This window comes from Haliotis rubra, unplaced genomic scaffold (genome assembly GCF_003918875.1).
Source record: "Haliotis rubra isolate DU_JTF1 unplaced genomic scaffold, ASM391887v1 Scf868, whole genome shotgun sequence".
Taxonomy (NCBI): Eukaryota; Metazoa; Mollusca; class Gastropoda; order Lepetellida; family Haliotidae; genus Haliotis; species Haliotis rubra.
The window spans coordinates 57,227-77,362 of record NW_025767599.1 but is presented as its reverse complement, the minus strand read 5'-3'; the positions used below and the strand labels follow the sequence as shown (position 1 = coordinate 77,362).

At 42.0% G+C, this 20,136-nt stretch overlaps 2 protein-coding genes across 2 annotated transcripts; both read left to right on the top strand.

Annotated features, from left to right (window-relative positions):
- The first annotated feature begins 2,179 nt into the window (after positions 1-2,179).
- On the top strand, positions 2,180-2,943 carry LOC124263124. The gene is made up of 2 exons (XM_046697684.1): positions 2,180-2,568; positions 2,690-2,943. Exons 1-2 carry the CDS (start codon positions 2,231-2,233, stop codon positions 2,877-2,879), a joined length of 528 nt encoding a protein of 175 aa, XP_046553640.1. The 5' UTR covers positions 2,180-2,230; the 3' UTR covers positions 2,880-2,943.
- A 6,856-nt stretch (positions 2,944-9,799) lies between these two features.
- Positions 9,800-15,370, top strand: LOC124263119 (arrestin domain-containing protein 2-like). Its single transcript, XM_046697682.1, has 2 exons — positions 9,800-10,070; positions 14,125-15,370. Exon 2 carries the CDS (start codon positions 14,125-14,127, stop codon positions 14,857-14,859), a length of 735 nt encoding a protein of 244 aa, XP_046553638.1. The 5' UTR covers positions 9,800-10,070; the 3' UTR covers positions 14,860-15,370.
- The last annotated feature ends 4,766 nt before the right edge of the window (positions 15,371-20,136 follow it).

The following is a 20,136-nucleotide window of genomic DNA, read 5'->3' as shown; positions in this document are numbered from 1 at the left end:
AATCGTCAAAGATGACAGCGAGGGGAGACGAATAGGCTTTGGTACATAATGTTTTTCGTCACTATGAGTCTAATCTTGAAAATTTGATATCGGGATGTAGTGCATAAACCCCCCTATTGTAGTAAGCTTTAAACCTATGTCGATACTTCTCAGTGTCAGGCTTGCAATTCTGCACAATGTGGTCCCTCGTTCGACCGAATAGGATTTCTTGTCAACATGCCGTGCTACAGTTTCTCTTCAGTTTTGTAAATAAAGTATTCATAGCATCTCTTGTGTCAAATTCAGAGTTAGAGCAGTACCAAGTAATTTTATGGTATTTATGTCCATGAAATGTTCATATTATGTTTTAATACTTCTAAAAACGATGAAAGTCACAAATATTCAGCTTATATACAAGTATTATGCAGGGAGTTATTCTTCAGACTCATCGTGACAGGGGCACCAAACCTCAGAATGTCGACAAACACCACGAACTGGCTTGCAGAAACGTAAATGTGTTCTGTGCCGACATGTAGGGTGGGTACATTGTGCCCAGGTTGTATGTATCAATGAGGCACTAGCTCGAACCTCATCGGGTACAAATTGATCGAAGTTCTAAAAAAGCATTAAGTTTTCTATAAGAAATGGCCCTTACTTGTTTCCAAAGTTTTAAATTTTGATAAGGACATCACGTGTCTGGTCATGTGACATTTAGACCAGCAACGACCTTCAACAAGCAGAAGACAGATAGATGTGCTGTCAATTTACAACGTGTGAAATAAATACTGTTTACATTTTATTTGAGCTGATAAAGTTACATTATTGATCTAGTGTTAAAAAGTAGTTGTTTGCTGAATATGAGCTATTACCTATGTTTGGTAACTTGACACGAAACATTTATCGGTCCAAACGAATGAAAGCAATCTTCACCAGAAGATCAAAGCTGCAGATATCGTAAGTTATCGCGACAATTACCATTCAAAATGGGTGATCGAAGTTACATGTCGATCGAACTTGTGTGACTTGATATAGCGCGAGCAATGCAATCGTCGAAATCAAAAGATCAATCAGCTCCTTAATTGGAGCCACATATCTATCGAGTCGATAGTTAATGTTTCTTTCCCACCAGAGTCTATGTTGGAAGAAGTGTAACAAACTGTACCTTTTCCATAATCAAGGGAAGGGTAATAACGAAATGTGTCGTGGCTAGTATGGCCATGACCTTTCCGATAATTCAAGGGCAGGTAATCTGAGTTTATATGCCTAACAGGAGTGGTTTCCCTTTGTATATTATGCTTTTGCCCGTTGATTCTGCTTTGGGCGATGTGAATCTATCATATTTATAACATCGCAGAGGTCTGCCTGTATCTTCATTTTCTTCAATACTCAATTTTATACAAGTTAACGTACAAAACCAGACATGTTTCTTTCTCATTCTTGAATCTAAACTTTCGTCAGCGGAGGGTTTTTCATATATGTGTTTAAGATATATGTAATTCTACCACGACTTCAGTAAATGCTGGATTGTGATTGGTGAGTTACAGTCATTCAGAGGTATGCAATCACGTTATATACCTCTGATTTTCCAACACAATATGTATTTTTGGTAAAATCGTAATAACGCGGTTATGGTAGAATGGAGATAAACATACTACGCGCTTGGTTTTAAATCAAATTTCGAGCTATTATAAGTTCGTTATATACCTCTGATTTTCCAATACAGTATGTTTATCTCCAAAATATTAATAAAACAAGTAAACACACGAGACATTTGAAATTTATGTAAAATGTTATGAAGAGCAAACGAATTTCACATTTTGAAAAAAGATAATATACATCAATGCAGTGTTAATTAGGAGATAAGAGACTGTGTTGGAAGATCAGAAGTATATAACGAAATTATAATAGCTCGAAATTTGATAGAAACCGAACGCGTAGCCACTTCCATGGGAAGCTCAAACCAAAAGAATTACTGAAATTAATGGATCTTCAGACAAAGGGCGACATTTTCTGTCCCTCTCTGCCACCTGTATTTGCAACGGAAATGACCGATCGTGATCAGAATGTGAATTAAACTGGGCCCCCGTCTCCCATCTCGCAATGTAAGAGCCATGGCACAAGTTGAGCAACCAGCTAATGTGGAAAGGGGCTAGTTAGTGACGTCACTATATTATGACGTCATGTTATTGTCTCGCCCAGATTCGTGGAGACGGGGCGTGCATGTTATTGATGGGAATTATATTTGTCTAAAATGGGCTGCAAACAGACCAAGGTTACACCTTTCAAGCAGACATCTCCCGAGGAGGCTCTGACGGGCAAGATCAACTGCCCTCACGAGCTGTACTACGCCAAGTGTCAGGTGACACGACCCACACCCCGCCTGTCAGGGGCGGAAATTCTTCAACAGCTACGAGATGAGGGTTTGGTCCCCGACCGTCAGTCCAGCGGAGGAGTGGCCTTCTCTGTCCCCGCCGTGGAGGGGGTTGTTCCCAGTGGCAAAGCACCCCGACGTCTGGAGCAAATCCCAGTGCGATGCTTCTACACAGCTGAGAGGAGGAGACAGAAGGCTGATCTATTCCGAATAGACAGGTAAAACCTATGTGACGAAAAGTAAAAAAAAAATACTTTCAAAGTTTCAATTTACTAAAAGTACCTTAAGTTTATATTGATTTCATATTGATCTAATTAATTCTATATGACATGTTTACAGGTTGGTGGAGCAAGTTCAGCGGAAACAACTGGACAGGGAAATCAAGCACAAAGCTGTCAAGGACGAGAAGAAACGTCGCCAGTTCCTGAAGAAAATGAGGGCGGAACATCAGCTCCAGATGAGGGAGGAGAAACTAAAGAAACTGGAGGAAGAGCGGGCGGCGAAGAGGAAGAAGCCAGTGGAGAAGTAGACAAAGGGGACCGCGTTGATGATGATACCGGTTGGGATAAAAATAACAGCGGGTGATGCCAATATTAAAAAAAACAAAACAAGAAAAAAGCAACATCACCCGAAAAATAGGAACAAGAACAAAAAGAAACCCTGCCAAGCGAAACAGGAAGCCAGCAGATGGAGCTGAAATGAATACAGTTCGTTCACTTAGAATGTTGATATCTTAAAATACTATAGTTTTTTGTCGAACTGATCACTTATTTACAAGGCCTCTTAATATGACATGTCATGATCGTATAAGAGAGGGATGCTCAAGTATAAACATTTGGAATAACCTATAAACACTTTCTATATTTGTTATGTTGTTGTTATGTTATATAATGGTTGTTTTCTTTTAGCAAATAAATCAATGGTTTATGTAATCCATATCTTGTCTGCAATCCTGTTTCATAATGTTAGATTTATTGTAATGAGTGAGTGAGTGAGTTTGGTTTTACGCCGCTTTTAGCAATAGTCCATCAGGATCACGGCGTGGGACACCAGAAATGGGCTTCACACATTGTACCCATGTGGGGAATCGAACCTGGGTCTTCGGCGTGACGAGCGAGCGCTTTAACCACTAGGCTACCCCACCGCCCCTTTATTGTTATGTCCGCTGGACATTGTTTTACAAACTGAAGGTTGGGTTCATATCCGAAGCATCAGCCATGAGGTCACATGGGTTGAAGTTCGAGGTGTAAATAGTCGACTCTGGAAAATCCAAAATCTCATATCAGAACACAACGAAATTGGCAATTTTCTTACCCGAGATTTGTTGTGATGGATCCGTGCAATGTCTTTGTCAATCGTCCTGTGACGTCCGGGGGTTGAATACCCCACGACTTGATTATCTGAAACATACATGTACTTGGTGTCTTATGCAGAAACTTGCTGTAAACGAGCCAATGTGTCTTAAGCCAGCCTCTGTGTGCTTCTCTGTTTCCTAGGTCTCCTTACCTGGATTTCTGAGATGTGGTTGGCTAAGCCCTGAGTGATAAAAAAACAAAACAACCCTTATCCTTGCCCCCTCACCAAAAAAGTAGGTACTAACTAAAAAGTCCGTCTTTCGTCATTTACATTTATTCAAAATTGGTTCAGAAATCGATCTGGGTCAATTAAAAACTATTACCAAGTGATCTAAATTATTTATTTTCATAAGAAATATTCTTAATTTTTTGCTAATATTTCCTTTTTCCTTTGAGGTTGGATATCAGACTGACTGACTGACTAAGTTTGGTTTTACGCCGCTTTTAGCAATATTCCAGCAACATCACGGCTGGGGACACCAGAAACGGGCTTCACACATTGTACCCATGTGGGGATTCGAACCCGGGTGTTTGGCGTGACGAGCCAACGCTTTAACCACTAGTCTACCCCATCGCCCTGAGGTTGGATATCAGAAACACAAAGAAATACCGAGACATTCGCCACTGTTGTTAAACTCAGTACTCGGCCATATGATTGATGTTTGTTGTTTAACATGACACCAACATCTTATGATCAACATCATGATCAACGATCTTCGGAATTAGAATACGATAAAATGCGAGCATGACCACCCGATCCCCTTAGTCACTTCTTACGACAGGAATGGGTTACTGAAGATCAATTCTAACCCGGATCTTCAAGGGTTGCATTGCTCTTCATCCGCCTGTCTGGTCTAAACCGGTTCTTCGTGGGTTCGAAGAGGGAGGTATGCAGGTTACGAGGGCGAACATATCGGGGTTCATATTTGTCATTCGATGCCCTAGGGCAAAATATCATGGTCATGGTGACGTGAAGTCATGAACAATGCTATGACGTCACGTTTCTTCTGTGACGTTCCGTTCTACATGCGGCAACCGCGGGTAGCCAGCCTATGTTTGAAAGTAGATTTGGGTTTATTTTCCTCAATTTGACGACTTCGGTAATAAACAGAATATTATAATCATGCCCATGTCATACTATGTTTACGACACTCGTGCCTAAATATCGGTATATCCGTCGCTCTCGCTCGGGAAATACCAAAATTTAGGCACTCGTGTCTTAAACATAGTATGACATGAAATACTCATATAATATCCTCTATATATTATCATCTTCACCAACCCCACACATCAGCACTGCACCACAGCATTCATTGAGATAACATGTGTACATACTTTCTGTACCAGTCTGGCCAAGACCCAGTCAAACTTGACAAAGACCGGGAATACTTGTAACTTCTGTGAAAGAAAAGACCTCTTACGACAAGCATGGCCCCGGGTTACTGAAGACTTATTCCAAACGGGGCGTGTCAGATTTTAACTGTATGATGGCGGTCTGAACATAATCGAGTCTGAGATCGAGTCTGAGATCGAGTCTGACAGTTCAGTGATTGCCATCATGAGCATCGATCTACGCAATTGTGATACCATGACATGCATCGCAGAGACTGAACACCTGATCCCGTTCGTCGAATCTTACAAGCATGACTAATTCGTCCGACTTGGATCTTCAGGCGGATAATTGACAAGTCGGGATAATATATTCACTATTGAATATGCAAAAAGCAAACATTTTGATTCCATTCACATAACCAGAGCGATCTGCTAAGTTGTATTTACACAAGTTTAAAAGTACAGCTGGCTTGTTAACTGAAAATAGGTGTTGGTTCATGTAAACTTGTCCTTGCGAAATATTTCCTGACGACATAATGAGAGTCTTTATCACGCAGGGCTTTGTCAGATTACGTGACCAGACGTATTGGTGAACACCGTCGAGCAGAAACATCTCCGTGTATAGCTGGTTCTATTCATAGTCTGATATGAGGACATATACAACGGGTGGATTGTTGACGGAGGTACCCTGTACTCGGTACGTGCAAAGGTAACACCACCTGTCACCAGGACAATGTGTCTGGTGTGGTGTGGCGGTGTGGTGTGTGGGGAGACGGGGTGTGTGGGTGTGGGTAGGACTGAGTGTTGTGTGGTGGATGGGTGTGCGGTGAGGGGTGACGGGGTGTGGTGTGGTGGGCGGGTGTGGGGAGACGGTGTGGTGGTGGGGAGAGGGGGTGTGGTGTGGTGAGGTGGGGGTATTGGGGAGACGGTTGTGGTGTGATGGTGGGGTATTGGGAGACTGTTGTGGTGTGATGGTGGGGTGTGGGGAGACGGGGTGATAGGTGTGGGGAGAGGGGGTGTGGGGTATTGGGAGACGATTGTGGTGTGGTGGTTGGGTGTGGGGAGAGGGGGTGTGGGGACGTGGCGTGGTGACATCTTGTGATGACCTGGTGTGTTAATGTGGTGGGGTGACCTGGTGTGTTAATGTGGTGGGGTGACCTGGTGTGTTAATGTGGTCGGGTGACGTTGTGTGTTAATGTGGTGGGGTGACGTTGTGTGTTAATGTGGTTTTGTGACTTGACGTGCACGTGGCGTGGTGACGTGGCACATTGACGCGATATTGGTATTTTCGGTATCACGGTCGGGATAGGGTGCACTGAAAACAAATGTCTGTCGTATTAAATCCTAAATAGCCATAAAACAGCTGATACACCTCAGTCACACAATACAGTTCATACATACATGTTGATTTCTAATTGATAGAGCATCTTCAATTCAAATGGCTAACTTACGAACAATATCAGTGTTGACAGACTTCATCAACCGTCATAAATAGTTGGAAGCATGTAAGGTTACACACTCACTCTGATTTTCATGCTGACGTGAAATATTATAGAAAATCATTTGTGGACACGTGAATGTCATGACCGTGAATATCATGACGGCGAATATCATGACGGTGAATATCATGACGGCGAATATCATGATGGTGAATATCATGATGGTGAATATCATGACAGCGAATATCATGACGGTGAATATGACAGTGAGTATCATGACAATAATGAATACCATGACAGTGAATATCATGACAGTGAATTTCATGACGGTGAATATCATGATGGCGAATATCATGACGGTGAATATCATGACAGTGAATATCATGACAGTGAAAATCATGACGGCTAATATCATTCATGACGGCGAATATCATGACAATGAATATCATGACGGCGAATATCAGTCATGACGGCGAATATCATGACAGCGAATATCATGACAGTGAATATCATGACAGTGAATATCATGACGGTGAATATCATGACAGTGAATATCATGACGGCGAATATCATGACAGTGAATATCATGACGGCGAATATCATGACAGCGAATATCATGACGGTGAATATCATGAAAGTGAATATCATGACGGCGAATATCATGACAGCGAATATCATGATGGTGAATATCATGATGGCGAATATCATGACGGCGAATACCATGACGGTGAATATCATGATGGCGAATATCATGACAGTGAATATCATGACAGTGAATATCATTACAGCGAATATCATGATGGTGAATATCATGATGGCGAATATCATGACGGCGAATACCATGACGGTGAATATCATGATGGCGAATATCATGACAGTGAATATCATGACAGCGAATATCATGACAGTGAATATCATGCCAGCGAATATCGTGACGGTGAATATGACAGTGAGTATCATGACAATAATGAATACCATGACAGTGAATATCATGCCAGCGAATATCGTGACGGTGAATATGACAGTCAGTATCATGACAATAATGAATACCATGACAGTGAATAACATGCCAGTGAACATCATGACAGTGTCATAGTGTTGAACATGTTGAACAGGTAAATGTCATATCGGTAAATTTGAAATAATGGTGAACATATGATTGTGACCATGTCATAAGCCTGAATATGCCAAACTGGTATATATGTCAAACTGGTATGTATGCCAAACTGGTAGATATGTCATACCAATGAACACCAGCCGGGAATTTTGTTACAATATGCAAGGCCTGAATATAAGTACTGAATTCACTAGGTTCACTTTGCAACTGAATACACCAAGGTAATACCACCAAATACATCCCTTAGCTTCAAACAAAATGAAGTTACGAATATTCATGTCCACTTGATAATAACAGTACATAATATGAACCACTATTTCATTCACAATCCCAGGAGCGATTTCGAATGTCAAGGTACATTTAAGTGGTTGTAAATAGATGCCATCAAAGGTAGTTCGCGTTGACATTCATACCTTATTGTGAACGACATTTACGCATCGGTGAATCGGGGGAAAAGGTAACTCGTAGATCAGCTTAGGGCTTAAACACTTATCCCACCAGAAAACATTTTTTTCTCAATACGACTCCTCAACCGTAATCGATCGATGCAATATGACTAGAGTCAATTTCTGTTGAAATCCAGCCATTTATCGCTTGAATCTGTAAACATTAGGAAGGACGGGTGGCAAGGATGGGGGTAATGGGCGATGGGAGGGAAGGAGTGTCGGTCGGAGGGGCTGGTGGAGAGAACATGGATAGGAGATGGGGTCATGAGTGAGAGTGTGTGTGGCTGTGTGAGGGTTGGAGGGTGGGGGGTATTAAAGGAGTGGGGAGAGTGGTGCAGGGGAGTTTGGGGTTCGGGGTAGGGGGTATGAGTGGCACAGTTGTGGGGAGTAGTTACGGGCTGATTACGTAACTGAATCCTGTGCGACTCTTTTTCGTGTTTCTCATATGGACAAACCACAGACTGGGTGTGAATTCCTTTGTGTGTGGTCCGTCGTTTCATTATATTTAGAGTGAGTCAGTTTAGTTTTACGCCGCACTCACCACTATTCCAGCTATATGGCGGCGGTCTGTACATAATCGAGTCTGGACCAGACAATCCAGTGATCAACAGCATGAGCATCGATCTGCGCAAATGGGAACCGATGATATGTGTCAGCCAAGCCAGCGAGCCTGACCACCCGATCCCGTTAGTCGCCTCTTACGACAAGCATGGGTTACTGAAGATCAATATTCTAACGAGGATCTTCATGGGTTCATTATTTTTAGAAGCTTGCAATGATTTCAGAAGAAAAAAAGATTTAAGGTGTCATGAAATATTAAATACTCTGGTTGTAAAATATACTGGAACTATTTATCGTTGTCGTCGCACTGTATTTACACCGATAGATAAACTACTTATGTCAAAGACAAAAGTATGTGTGTCACAGTGTGTACTTCACAAGAGAATGTATACTGAGAAACGGAAACCATGAATATTTTAACAGTGAATACGGAACACACAATTTCATAAAAATACGCACTAAAATATTCATGATCCTTACAGATTTTTTAAAGACATTCTTCGACTGCATCGAATAACTAGTATTGTTCCCCACTGCAAGTTAGTTTAGTTTTACACCGCCTTTAGCAATATTCCAGCAATATCACGGCGGGGGACACCAGGAATGGGCATCACACATTGTACCCAAAGCGAACCCGGGTCTTCGGCGTGACGAACGAACGCTTTAACCACCCAGTCCAACCCCCTCCCCACTACGAACGTGTGCTCAAATGGATGTACACATGTAATTACATAAACTCCATCCAGTATCTCGTTTCCAACGAGAGCTCAACTGCTCAATGACATCTCTAGGCGTTGTGGCAGTTTCATGATAAGGTCAACTTTTAATAAAATAAATATCAGATCAATTGTTATTAATCTCTTAAACACCCCACCCTTTCTTACACCCCACCCCTCTATGACGTCATGGTAAAAACTTGGGATGGTGGCTGTTCAGGTGCATAACCTAAAGGTCATTCGAATTTACTCTTGATACTGAGTTGGGCATTGTTGAATAATAAAGTTTACTGTTCACATTGAGAAAACTATCAACATGTCAATAAATGCCAGACAACACATCACCGTGAAGACATCAGCGGCATGTAAACACATGTATATTTATATAGCCTTAAATCAACCCGCAATGATCTCATTACTGGACTTCACCACACCCACGGAACAGCCTGAGGTCCTTTCCCTCTGCTCCGCCACATATTTGCACTGATCACAAGCAAAGACGAGACAGTTACCCAGTATTAGCTGACTGGTTGACAATACAGGGTGGCGTCGCATCCGGCTACCCGTTTGTTGACGGTATCTATATACAGTTACACTAGGCCACAACGTTATTTAGGGCAAACCTATTCGCCTACAGTTAGGTGCGGTTGAGAAATGAATGAACACTTCGGTACACAACCGTGAGGTGTGGTCACTTGGATATTAGCTACACGAGGAACAGTTTAATACATTTAATCCATTTGTGTCATAAAAGGTAAGATAATCACTGAAAATGTTACAGTAGCTAGTTGAATGTAACTTTCGATGTTCAATAAGAGATATATCGATATTTGTTTAATATCCTTTAACTTACTCAGGAAATTTCGATTCTTGTTGATATATTCGACAATGTAAGCGCTTAATTCACATGTGATTCAGTTCTGATTCAGTTGAATTAAGGGTATATATACTTTATATTATATATTATTTTATATATTCATCATTCATAGCCAGAACAATTTACCATTTTGCTAAACAGTCAATGATTTGACCAAGTAATTTGATAATTTCCATTCCTGTAACGAATTCAATAGTCTACAAGTATGGATTGAATCGCTATGTTTAATCGATCATGGCAGATTAACGACATTAATAGGAAAGGATAGGGTGTTCTTTAAATTTTCTTGTTCGGTATATATGGTTCGAATACTTGACCCAATAACCTCACTCTTTGAACGATCACGCTCAGAGCTGTCACTGCTGTCACTGCTGTCATTGAGAACGTTGTCGCTGACGACGCTGACACAGTGAAGTTAAGCACTGGATTGTAAAAGGTTATGAAAGAGTATATTATGTTGTAACGCATGCCAGTCTTTGACTGGAATATTGCCTGGTACCACAGATTCAGTTGCGCTGAACAGACGCGGCACCGGTTGAATATTTCAAACGAGGCTGTTAAAATGGCGTGATCCGAAATGTAGATCTCCTTTCAAACACGGATTAAGTATTCTGTGAATTTACTACTGTCCATGGTCAGGTAAGGTGTGAGCATAATACCCTAAGCTGTCATTCTAGCACACAACGTGGTTTATCACAACGAGTTTTATAGCGTACCTTTAATTCAAAATATATTTTATTTTTTAAAGTAGGGCAGCAGAAGAACTCGTTTTCATGGCGGTATGTCCCGTACTGATTAATGTCGCTAGAAAAAACCTGACTAAACAATCAGGATCAGTAAACGAACTGAACTAACCACTTCTATATTTCCCGTGAGAATATACTGGGTTCATAGCTGCAGTCAATAGGAACGATTACTCGCAGTTTTATTCATGTGTTGTGATCACCGACACATGTAGCTGATTGGTCGTTACCGAAGATGTTGACACCCTGATGACATTTTTTCTTTACGTTTAGTGTATGATTTTTCGTGACATTTTATCTTTTCCAAATGGGTTTACATTTTGGTTGAAACTGATTTAAAATGTTGACATAATAAGAATTTGTTTCGTAGTTTACGAGTGAGTAAGCGAGCGAGTGAGTTTAGATTTACGCCGCCTTTGTAGCAATATTCCAACGATATCACGGCGGGGGACAGGAATGGGCTTCACATATTATGCCCATGTGGGAATCGAACCCGGGTCGTCTGCGTGACGAGCGATCGCCTTAACCACTAAGCTACCCCACCGCCCTGCACGTTTACGAAGTAAACATACTTTAAAATCACCCTCGCCAGTCCAGTGAATTCAAATTTGGATCTCCATCTTTTTTTGATAACTATCATGAACCCATTCCGCATTAAAGTTTCATTTCCAGGTAGATTCTAAAAATAAAACTTGTCAAAATAAATAATTCACGAACAAGAAAAGAGGGTGCTGGACACGGGAACTATGGTTGTGGTGACGTCACTTCCGGAACGTAACTTCGGTAGCGAACGGGTCAGTATTTTATTATAACAGAATGCAGATATAACACACTGAGTTAGTGAGTTGGGTTCTACGCTGATTTTAGCAATATCACGACGGGGACACCAGGAATGGGCTTTACACATTGTACCCATGTGGGGAATCGAACCCGGGTCTCTGGGTTCTCTAGGCTACCCCACCGCCCCCGACAGGACAGGAGGCGGCGTCTTCAACACGTTTGTCTAACAGTATAAATACGTTGGCAAAATTAATATCAATTATATTTCATTATCGAACCAGGGTATTTGCGTGACGAGTGAACGCTGTAACCACTATAGGCTCCCCACCTCCCGTGTGAAAAAGAGGTGAGGTGAAATTGGGTTTAACGTCGTGCTTGAGAATATTTCGCTCATATGACGACGTGCATGCGTGTTGTATGTATGTACGGCTGCTTGTACTAGCCCAGACGTAAGCTGGTTTTATAGTGCTAGCCCACTGAGATACCATGCCGCAGTGAAGCATGAATACCCACACTCAGACACATTATACTGACTCCGAGCCGACCAGTCCTTGTTGTACCCATTAATGCCGAACGCCAGGCAGGGGACCAACAAGTACCATATTTTAACGTCTTTTGGTATGACGCGGTCGGGGATCGAACCCGCGACCTTCCGCTCTCCGGGCGGACGCTCTAACCACTACACCACGGAGGCTTTCCCGTGTGAAAAAGAAATAGCAAAACATTACGGTGCGTCATAGGATGTCAGTTAACCAGTTTAATCGCCATTACATGTATTCAGCATCCATTCAGTGAGTGAGTGAGTTGTGTTTTACGCTGCTTTGAGCAATATTCCAGAAATATCACGGCGACGGACACCAGAAATGGGCTTCACACGTTGTACCCATGTGGAAATCGAACCCGGATCTTCAGCGTGACGAGCGAACGCTTTCACCACTGGGCTACCCCACCGCCCCTCATCCATTCAGCTTAAACGCATTAGATTCGCTCAACCAATGAACACGCATTTGGTGTTGATCTTTATTCAATGGAATGTTTTGGTGTCAAATGCATCATGTAGGGATTACCATTCATATGTACTATTAAATTCAAGATTATTAACCCTTTTTTTAAAATTCAGAGAAAGTGCATGTCATGCCACCTTTAGCTAAATATAAACATAAATCAGTTTAAATGTTTATTTACCGCCAAACAGCTGTGAAAACGAAGGGTAACAATTGGCCACAGACACACCCAAGATGTTATTATGTCATTATTATTATGTTATTACATTCCCCGACAAGACTTAACACCCGAGCCACGCCTTTATCTCGAATACATTCTTGAGCTGTTTCAGTAAATGTTTTGAAACATATCTTTCTTTATTTGAATTCAATTTAACGAGAGCTTCTTTAGGGCATTAGCGGATAACAAACGTTACCGGTGCATGGTGAATATTGAGTCCCGTTACCTTCAAGAACAGGTGTGGATAACTGAAGGGATTGTCGTTAAAATTGATATGAATATTATTTCTGTTCGGCCATGCTAAATGTGCTGTCATTTTCGATCGACAGGGCGAAACAAACACATGGGTTTTCTTTTGATTGCTCTGCGTGTCACATCAACACTGAATAGTTTTGACGACAGTACCGATTTAATTTATGAGCATCGGTTAAAATTCACACGTGAGACTTTTCTGCAAAACGCACAAAGCTTGCTTATTCTGATGGTTTGCGATGTTTTATAATGATGGTTTAGGATTATTATGCTCCAAGTGTACATTCACAAACCTACCGGGTACCCTTTCCCTGCTGGAAGATCAGGGGCGGATCTAGAACAAAGTCACTTTCCCCCCAAAAAACTTGAAATGAACAACAAATTATACTCGAGAAATGAGATGTGTTTTGAATATGAACCTAATTTGAATACATCTTGAACAATTTATGATATGTTCTGAATGTAGAACGGCTTTAGATTGTGCGGTATCATATCACATGCCCATGCTCATGCTATCAACCACTAGTTTGTCTGGCCGTGCACCCATTCTCACAAATGTATCTTGACCGTTAATAATATTTCAACCATGAGATCTGAAGCCTACACCACCGCAAAAAGGCTCTCCTTTACTGTTATAGTAGAGTGAGTGAGTTTAGCTTTACGCCGCACTCAGCAATATTCCAGCTATATGGCGGCGGTCTGTAAATAATCGAGTATGGACCAGACGACCCAGTGATCAACAGCATGATCATCGATCTACGCAACTGGAACACGATGACGTGAGTCAACCAAGTCAGCGAGTCTGACCACCTGATCACGTCAGTCGCCTCTTTAGACAAGCATGGGTTACTGAAGATCGGTTCTTACCAGGATCTTTACGGATCTATTATGGTAGATGATTGTAGAATAACATTGTCTCGTTTTTTTCTCAGATGTCGTCGATAATGAGCAACAACGTCCCCAAGACGGCTGTGGATGACATGATTATCAACTTCGACTACGACAACAACGACAGGAAGCAGTTCTTCCTCCCAGGAGAGCTGATGAAGGGCACTGTTCTGTTGCACCTGCGTTCCGGAATCCGTGTCAACAGAATTGTCATGATACTCAAAGGCATGGCCAACGTGTCATGGGAGATCCCAGAACGAAAGAAGACCTACACGTCTAACGAGGTCTACATAGACATATCGAAGTCTCTTCTGGACGGGGTCTTCAAAAGCCTAAACCTTGGGAGAGGGACTCACGAGTTCACGTTCAACCACCCATTGCCAGAGTCCCTTCCATCCTCCTTTCGAGGGGTGTACGGTAGCGTGACGTATGTTATGAAGGTGGAGTTGGAGGCAACGAACCCCATTCACAACACCGTCACAAGTCAGCCGTTCTTTGTCTTCCGTCGGCCACCGTTATCCAGAGAAACCTACCTTCCTAAAGAGCTCCAGAACAGCAAGAGGTTTCTCAGCTGTTGCAACTTCGGCAAGGTGAAGATATCTTCAGCGTTAACAAGATGGGGAGGCGTGCCAGGAGAGAATCTCTTGGTTAACGCTCAGGTAATGAACTGGAGCGACAGGGACATCCTTCGCATCTTCGCCTCCATCGTCATGACCAGCGTCTACCACGTCAAGGACAAGAAGATTACCTTCAGGGGAAATTATAAGTCAACGGGATGATGAATACGGCTTCAACAACCGCCATGGTCGTCGATGGCGTGCGGTGAAGCTGCCAATACCGCCCTACATCGCCGACACCGACCTCGTCGGCTGCAACATCATGGACGTCACCTACAGTTTTCAGTTCATGGTTGAGCTGGAGGACTACAACATCGATGTGGAAGGTCCAGTAGTCATCGGGGGCACCCATGGGGTACGGCCCGATGTCTGACGCCATCAGTCTTGCGACCGGCGTCCGAGATCCGAGATTTCCCAAACTACGGTCGTAACGGACGCAGCGTCGATGATTTTAGCGAGGATATTTTCTTCGACAGGTGAAGATTGAAAATATTTTCAGACTTCAGAAATTGATTGATGTGCCTAACGAAACGAAAGTGTTGAAGGAGAACTTCCGGATACGTGTAGACAATTACCAACGATCGAGCTCTTCAGAAATAGACAATATATACATAATTATACTTCTCGATGCCAGTCACTCTCACGACATTCCCGAATAAGGATGGATATTTTGTGCAATTTGTGGACAAAAGCCTCTTGTGACAAGGGCTAGACAAAGGATTACAGATGTGTCTTATCTGCCCACGTGTTCAGTGCAATAGAGCACACATGAGATCATTAGCAGATACATAAGTGTGTTCTACATGTATGCCTATCGCTTCAAGCATGCAAGCAAGAAAGTTTACTTCCGAAAAATGACCATTTATTTATTTTCAAATCTGTCATTTATGCATGCCCATGGGTTTCGAGGATGGACTCGGGAATCTCTGATTTGTCGTTTAACGCCGCAGTCAGCAATATTCCAGCTATATGGTGGCGTTCTGTAAATAATTGAGTCTGAACCAGACAATCCAGTGAGAGCCTCTGATAAGCAAGGATCCTAGATTCGTGTTGCAGTGATATGCCTGGACAACGTCACGTGACGTATAAACATGTTCAGGGAAACTACCCGTGTGAAAACAATTACCATCCTCGATCTTCAAGGGTATTTATTATTCTATTACGATAACTACCCTTGGGCCGTTCGCTGCATAAGTTTCGATTCGGAACTGTCTCCATAGCAATCTGTTACAATCAACATTGCCCAGGGCGTCTCTCACATGGGAGTAATTTGTTTTGACAGGTATTTCCAAAGCGCCATGTAAGTTTAATCAGGCCGAAACGAAGCTATTGTAACGAATCAAGACGAGGATATATATCATAACAGAATAGAACTAGGAGTGATCAGGTATGCGTGATCAGGTATTGGTGTTGTTTCGGGCAAGCTATGTTCTCGTGTATATATATTTAGAATATGTTAATAATAGAATATATTATACAACTTCTAGCAAAGGTTAACGGAGGCTCTTTATCAGATATTTGGAGGTAATTGACTTAGATTGGTCACACAAACCCCACAGTGAACAATTGCAAGATACTATCAACGTTTAAAGTTTTCACACAATATGGGCTGCGATAGATCGTCACTTCAGCGATTGATTCAGTGTTTAGTGTGTACGCGGTGTCGCGTCTTGACGATAATGTTTATTTATATATTTATAGAATGATTGCCATATATGTATGATTATGTATCTGTATGTCTGTAGCTGATAAGTTATTATAGCCCATCTATTTATTTTTGCAGTGGAGGGGAGGGAATGAACGGGCAGCTAAGTATGCCGAAATGGGAAGAGAGAGGGAATCTGGTGTTGGGTGGTGAGGGGATTTGGGGTGGTTGTGAGGGCGGGGTGGGGTTGGTGTATTTTCGACGTTGTTGATCTTCACACATTTGTAAATAGTGGATATGTAATTAAACAGTCATAACATGATGATTATGATTAATATGATTCTGGTATTTCTGTATTTCACGTTGCCAGCACACGTGTTAACCAGAGCGCGAGTACACTGAACACTGCGTTACACACAGGTGTATCTGCAATAGTTAGACACTGCCCTGACTCGACTATCAGTGTCATATTTTTACACTCTCTGGGTAATTGAGGTTTGACGAAAAAGACCACGTATTTACCTACTGATATCTTTGAATTTGTATTTTGCTCCAAATTAAACTCAAAGTGTTTTAATTTCTATTTTTCTTGTCAGAAATATCGCAAATAAGTTTTATTATACAGTTATACAGCAGTTGGGATGTCAGGTATATCCCCTCCGATTGACGTACAATAATATTATCACTGAGTAATGTATCTACCGATTTTCAGTTATCCTCGAGTTGTTAAATACACTCTGTAATATATACATACACTTCAAATTATAGAAAATAAACACATTATCTATAAATATATAATATATAAGCTATTTATACACACCACACTGGCACACTTTGAACGTCAGTTATCAATAGTATTACATTAAAATGTCTATACTGCCCAACATTTGGTATGGAGCGAAATGGTCTTTAATAGTTGGTCCTTAGCAAACGTTGAGTAGTGTATATATGTTGTTTATTACAGTCAAGTTTCCTTAACAATATGGGGCGATGGGGTAGCCTAGTGGTTAAAGCGTTCGCTCGTCACGCCGAAGACCAGGTTCGATTCCCATATGGGTACAATGTGTGAAGCCCATTTCTGGTGTCCCCAGCCGTGATATTGCTGGAATATTGCTAAAACGGCGTAAAACTAAACTCACTCACTCCTTTACACTAGTATAAATCAATTTCGTTCCATATACATAATATATACACAATACACCTGACTGATCTCACCGCTTTTAGCAATATTCCAGCAATATCACGACGGGGACACCAGAAATATGTTCCACACATTGTGCCCATGTGGGGAATCGAACCAGCGTCTTTGGCGTTACGAGCGAACGCTTTAACCACTAGGCTATCTCCACTGCCCCTCACCTGACAGACCCACCTGACCCACCCAGGTGACTGTGAAATGAGAAAGGGTGAGACTTCCGATCGTTCCAGCCCCTTAAATGATAATATATTTATATGTTACATTTATAATTAAAAATATATGCATATCAGAAAGCAAAGTGAATTAGGTATGAATTAATCCTGACCTTGTTCACCCCAAAAGGTAATAGGTCCGATGGGAATTCTTTCCCTTGTAACGCAGATTATTATAGTAATAGACTTACTTGCTTACTGGCTTACTGACTGGTGGCTTACCACACATGGTGCAGTGATGGGCGTGATGCGGGTCTCTCTGCCGTCACCATTGGGTGTTTTATTGACGAACCCAGACGGCTGACGACGCATGGGGATACGTATATCTTGAAATCGTGAGATCTATACAGGCTGGGAAAGCCCGTGCATTAAAAGCACATTTACATCATATTCGCACGAGCTCTCGCGGGAGACATCTCACCAACCTCTATTATCAAAAATACACGCAAGGCTCCAAAATACAACCAATTTTGTGTATTCTAACTGAATCTTTTCATTTAGTTATTCGATATTATCTGTGTATAATAAATATATTTAACGTTTCCATGAAGATTACAATACATTATTTTCTGAAACTTATTTGTCACAAGGACATTATTTGTTATTCAATTTTTTTTTTTAAGCCCAAGGAGTTTATTTGTGTGATTGTCACGTAGCCCAGAATAGCTATTTTCCACTATTGCTCTCCGTTGAATCGTTGGTGTCCCTCCAACCACAGTGTCGACGAAACCAATCTCACTCTCTCACTCACTCACTCACTCTCACTCACTCACTCACTCACTCACTCACTCACTCACTCACACACACACACACACACACACACACACACACACACACACACACACACACACACACACACACACACACACACACACACACACACTATGTGTAGATCCCGCAGTGTTGAAAAGCTATTTATGCTATAAATGAAACTGAAAAAACAACACTTGGCCTTAGGTCTTATAAAACGGACACAGACAAATTAACCTCAAAAACAACATGAAACAAACAAAATATAAAAAGAACACCAACAGAACAACAACAACATAACAACAGCATCGACAACGATGAACAAATTCAATATGTTGTATAACAAATACGTTGTTTTGGTTTCAAGTTTGCAAAATGCGACGTTCGAAATTCAGGGCGGTAGGATAGCCAAGTGAGTACAAGCGCCTACCCAACATGCTTCGAGCAAGGTTCGAGAGCCCCAGCATGGTTCATAATATGTGAACCCAGTTTGAGTCTCGGGGCGGTGGGGTAGCCTAGTGGTTAAAGCGTTCGCTCGTCACGCCGAAGACCGGGTTCGATTCCCCACATGGTACAATGTGTGAAGCCCATTTCTGATGTCCCCGCAATTGGTATTGCTGGAATATTGCTAAAGCGGCGTAAAAACTCACTCACTCATTCAGGAGTGTCTCACTCACTCATTCATGACTGTCTCCGCTTTTATCAACATTTCAGCATTATCATGGCGTGGGACACAAGAAATGGGCTTCCTATGTACCTATGTGGGGAATCGAACCCGGCGATCTTCAACGTAACGAGCGAACGTTTCAACCATTAGGCTACCCTTCGCCCTCTGCTGGTGAAGGAAGATAACCAGACTTAAAGTCGCGCTCGAAACAGTACTACAGTAAACTATGTTTATAACGAACATGCTTATAACGAACTGACGGATATAACGAACTGTTTAATTTGGTTCCGACCACTTGCTTGTTGAATCGAAATGCGTATAACGAACTACTGTCATAACAACCAAAATCAGTGGTCCCTTTGAGTTTGTTATCGTCCGGTTTACTGTACGTATGACCCGTGCCATCGGTTCCCAGTTGCTTAGATCGATGCTCATGTTGTTTATCACTGGATTGTCTGGTCCAGATTTGATTATTGACAGACCGTCGCCATATAGCTGGAATATTGTTGAGTGCGGCGTAACGCTAAACTCACTCAACCACTGTACGTATGGTGAGTGAGTTTAGTTTTACGCCGCTTTTCCCGCAATATTCCAGGAATATCAGGCGGGGACACCAACTATGGGCTTCACACATTGTACCCATGTCGGGAATCAGACCCGGGTCTTCGGTGTGACGAGCGAACGCTTTAACCATCAGGCTTACCCACCGCTCCCCGCGGTACGTATGACATGGCTCGCATCAAATGTCCTTTAACTATCATACAACTGAAGATAAAAAACGTTCATTTTTCTAAATTCTTTGTATCCGTAATTTGGTGATAACCGTACATCCAAGATATTTTACTTACAGCACAGTGGACCTATCTGCACGGATACCCGACCACACCCGATTACACAGTGTAATTGAGGGCCACGTAGAACTTGTTTACATGTCATTTTCTTTATCATACATGTGTGTTCTCTCACG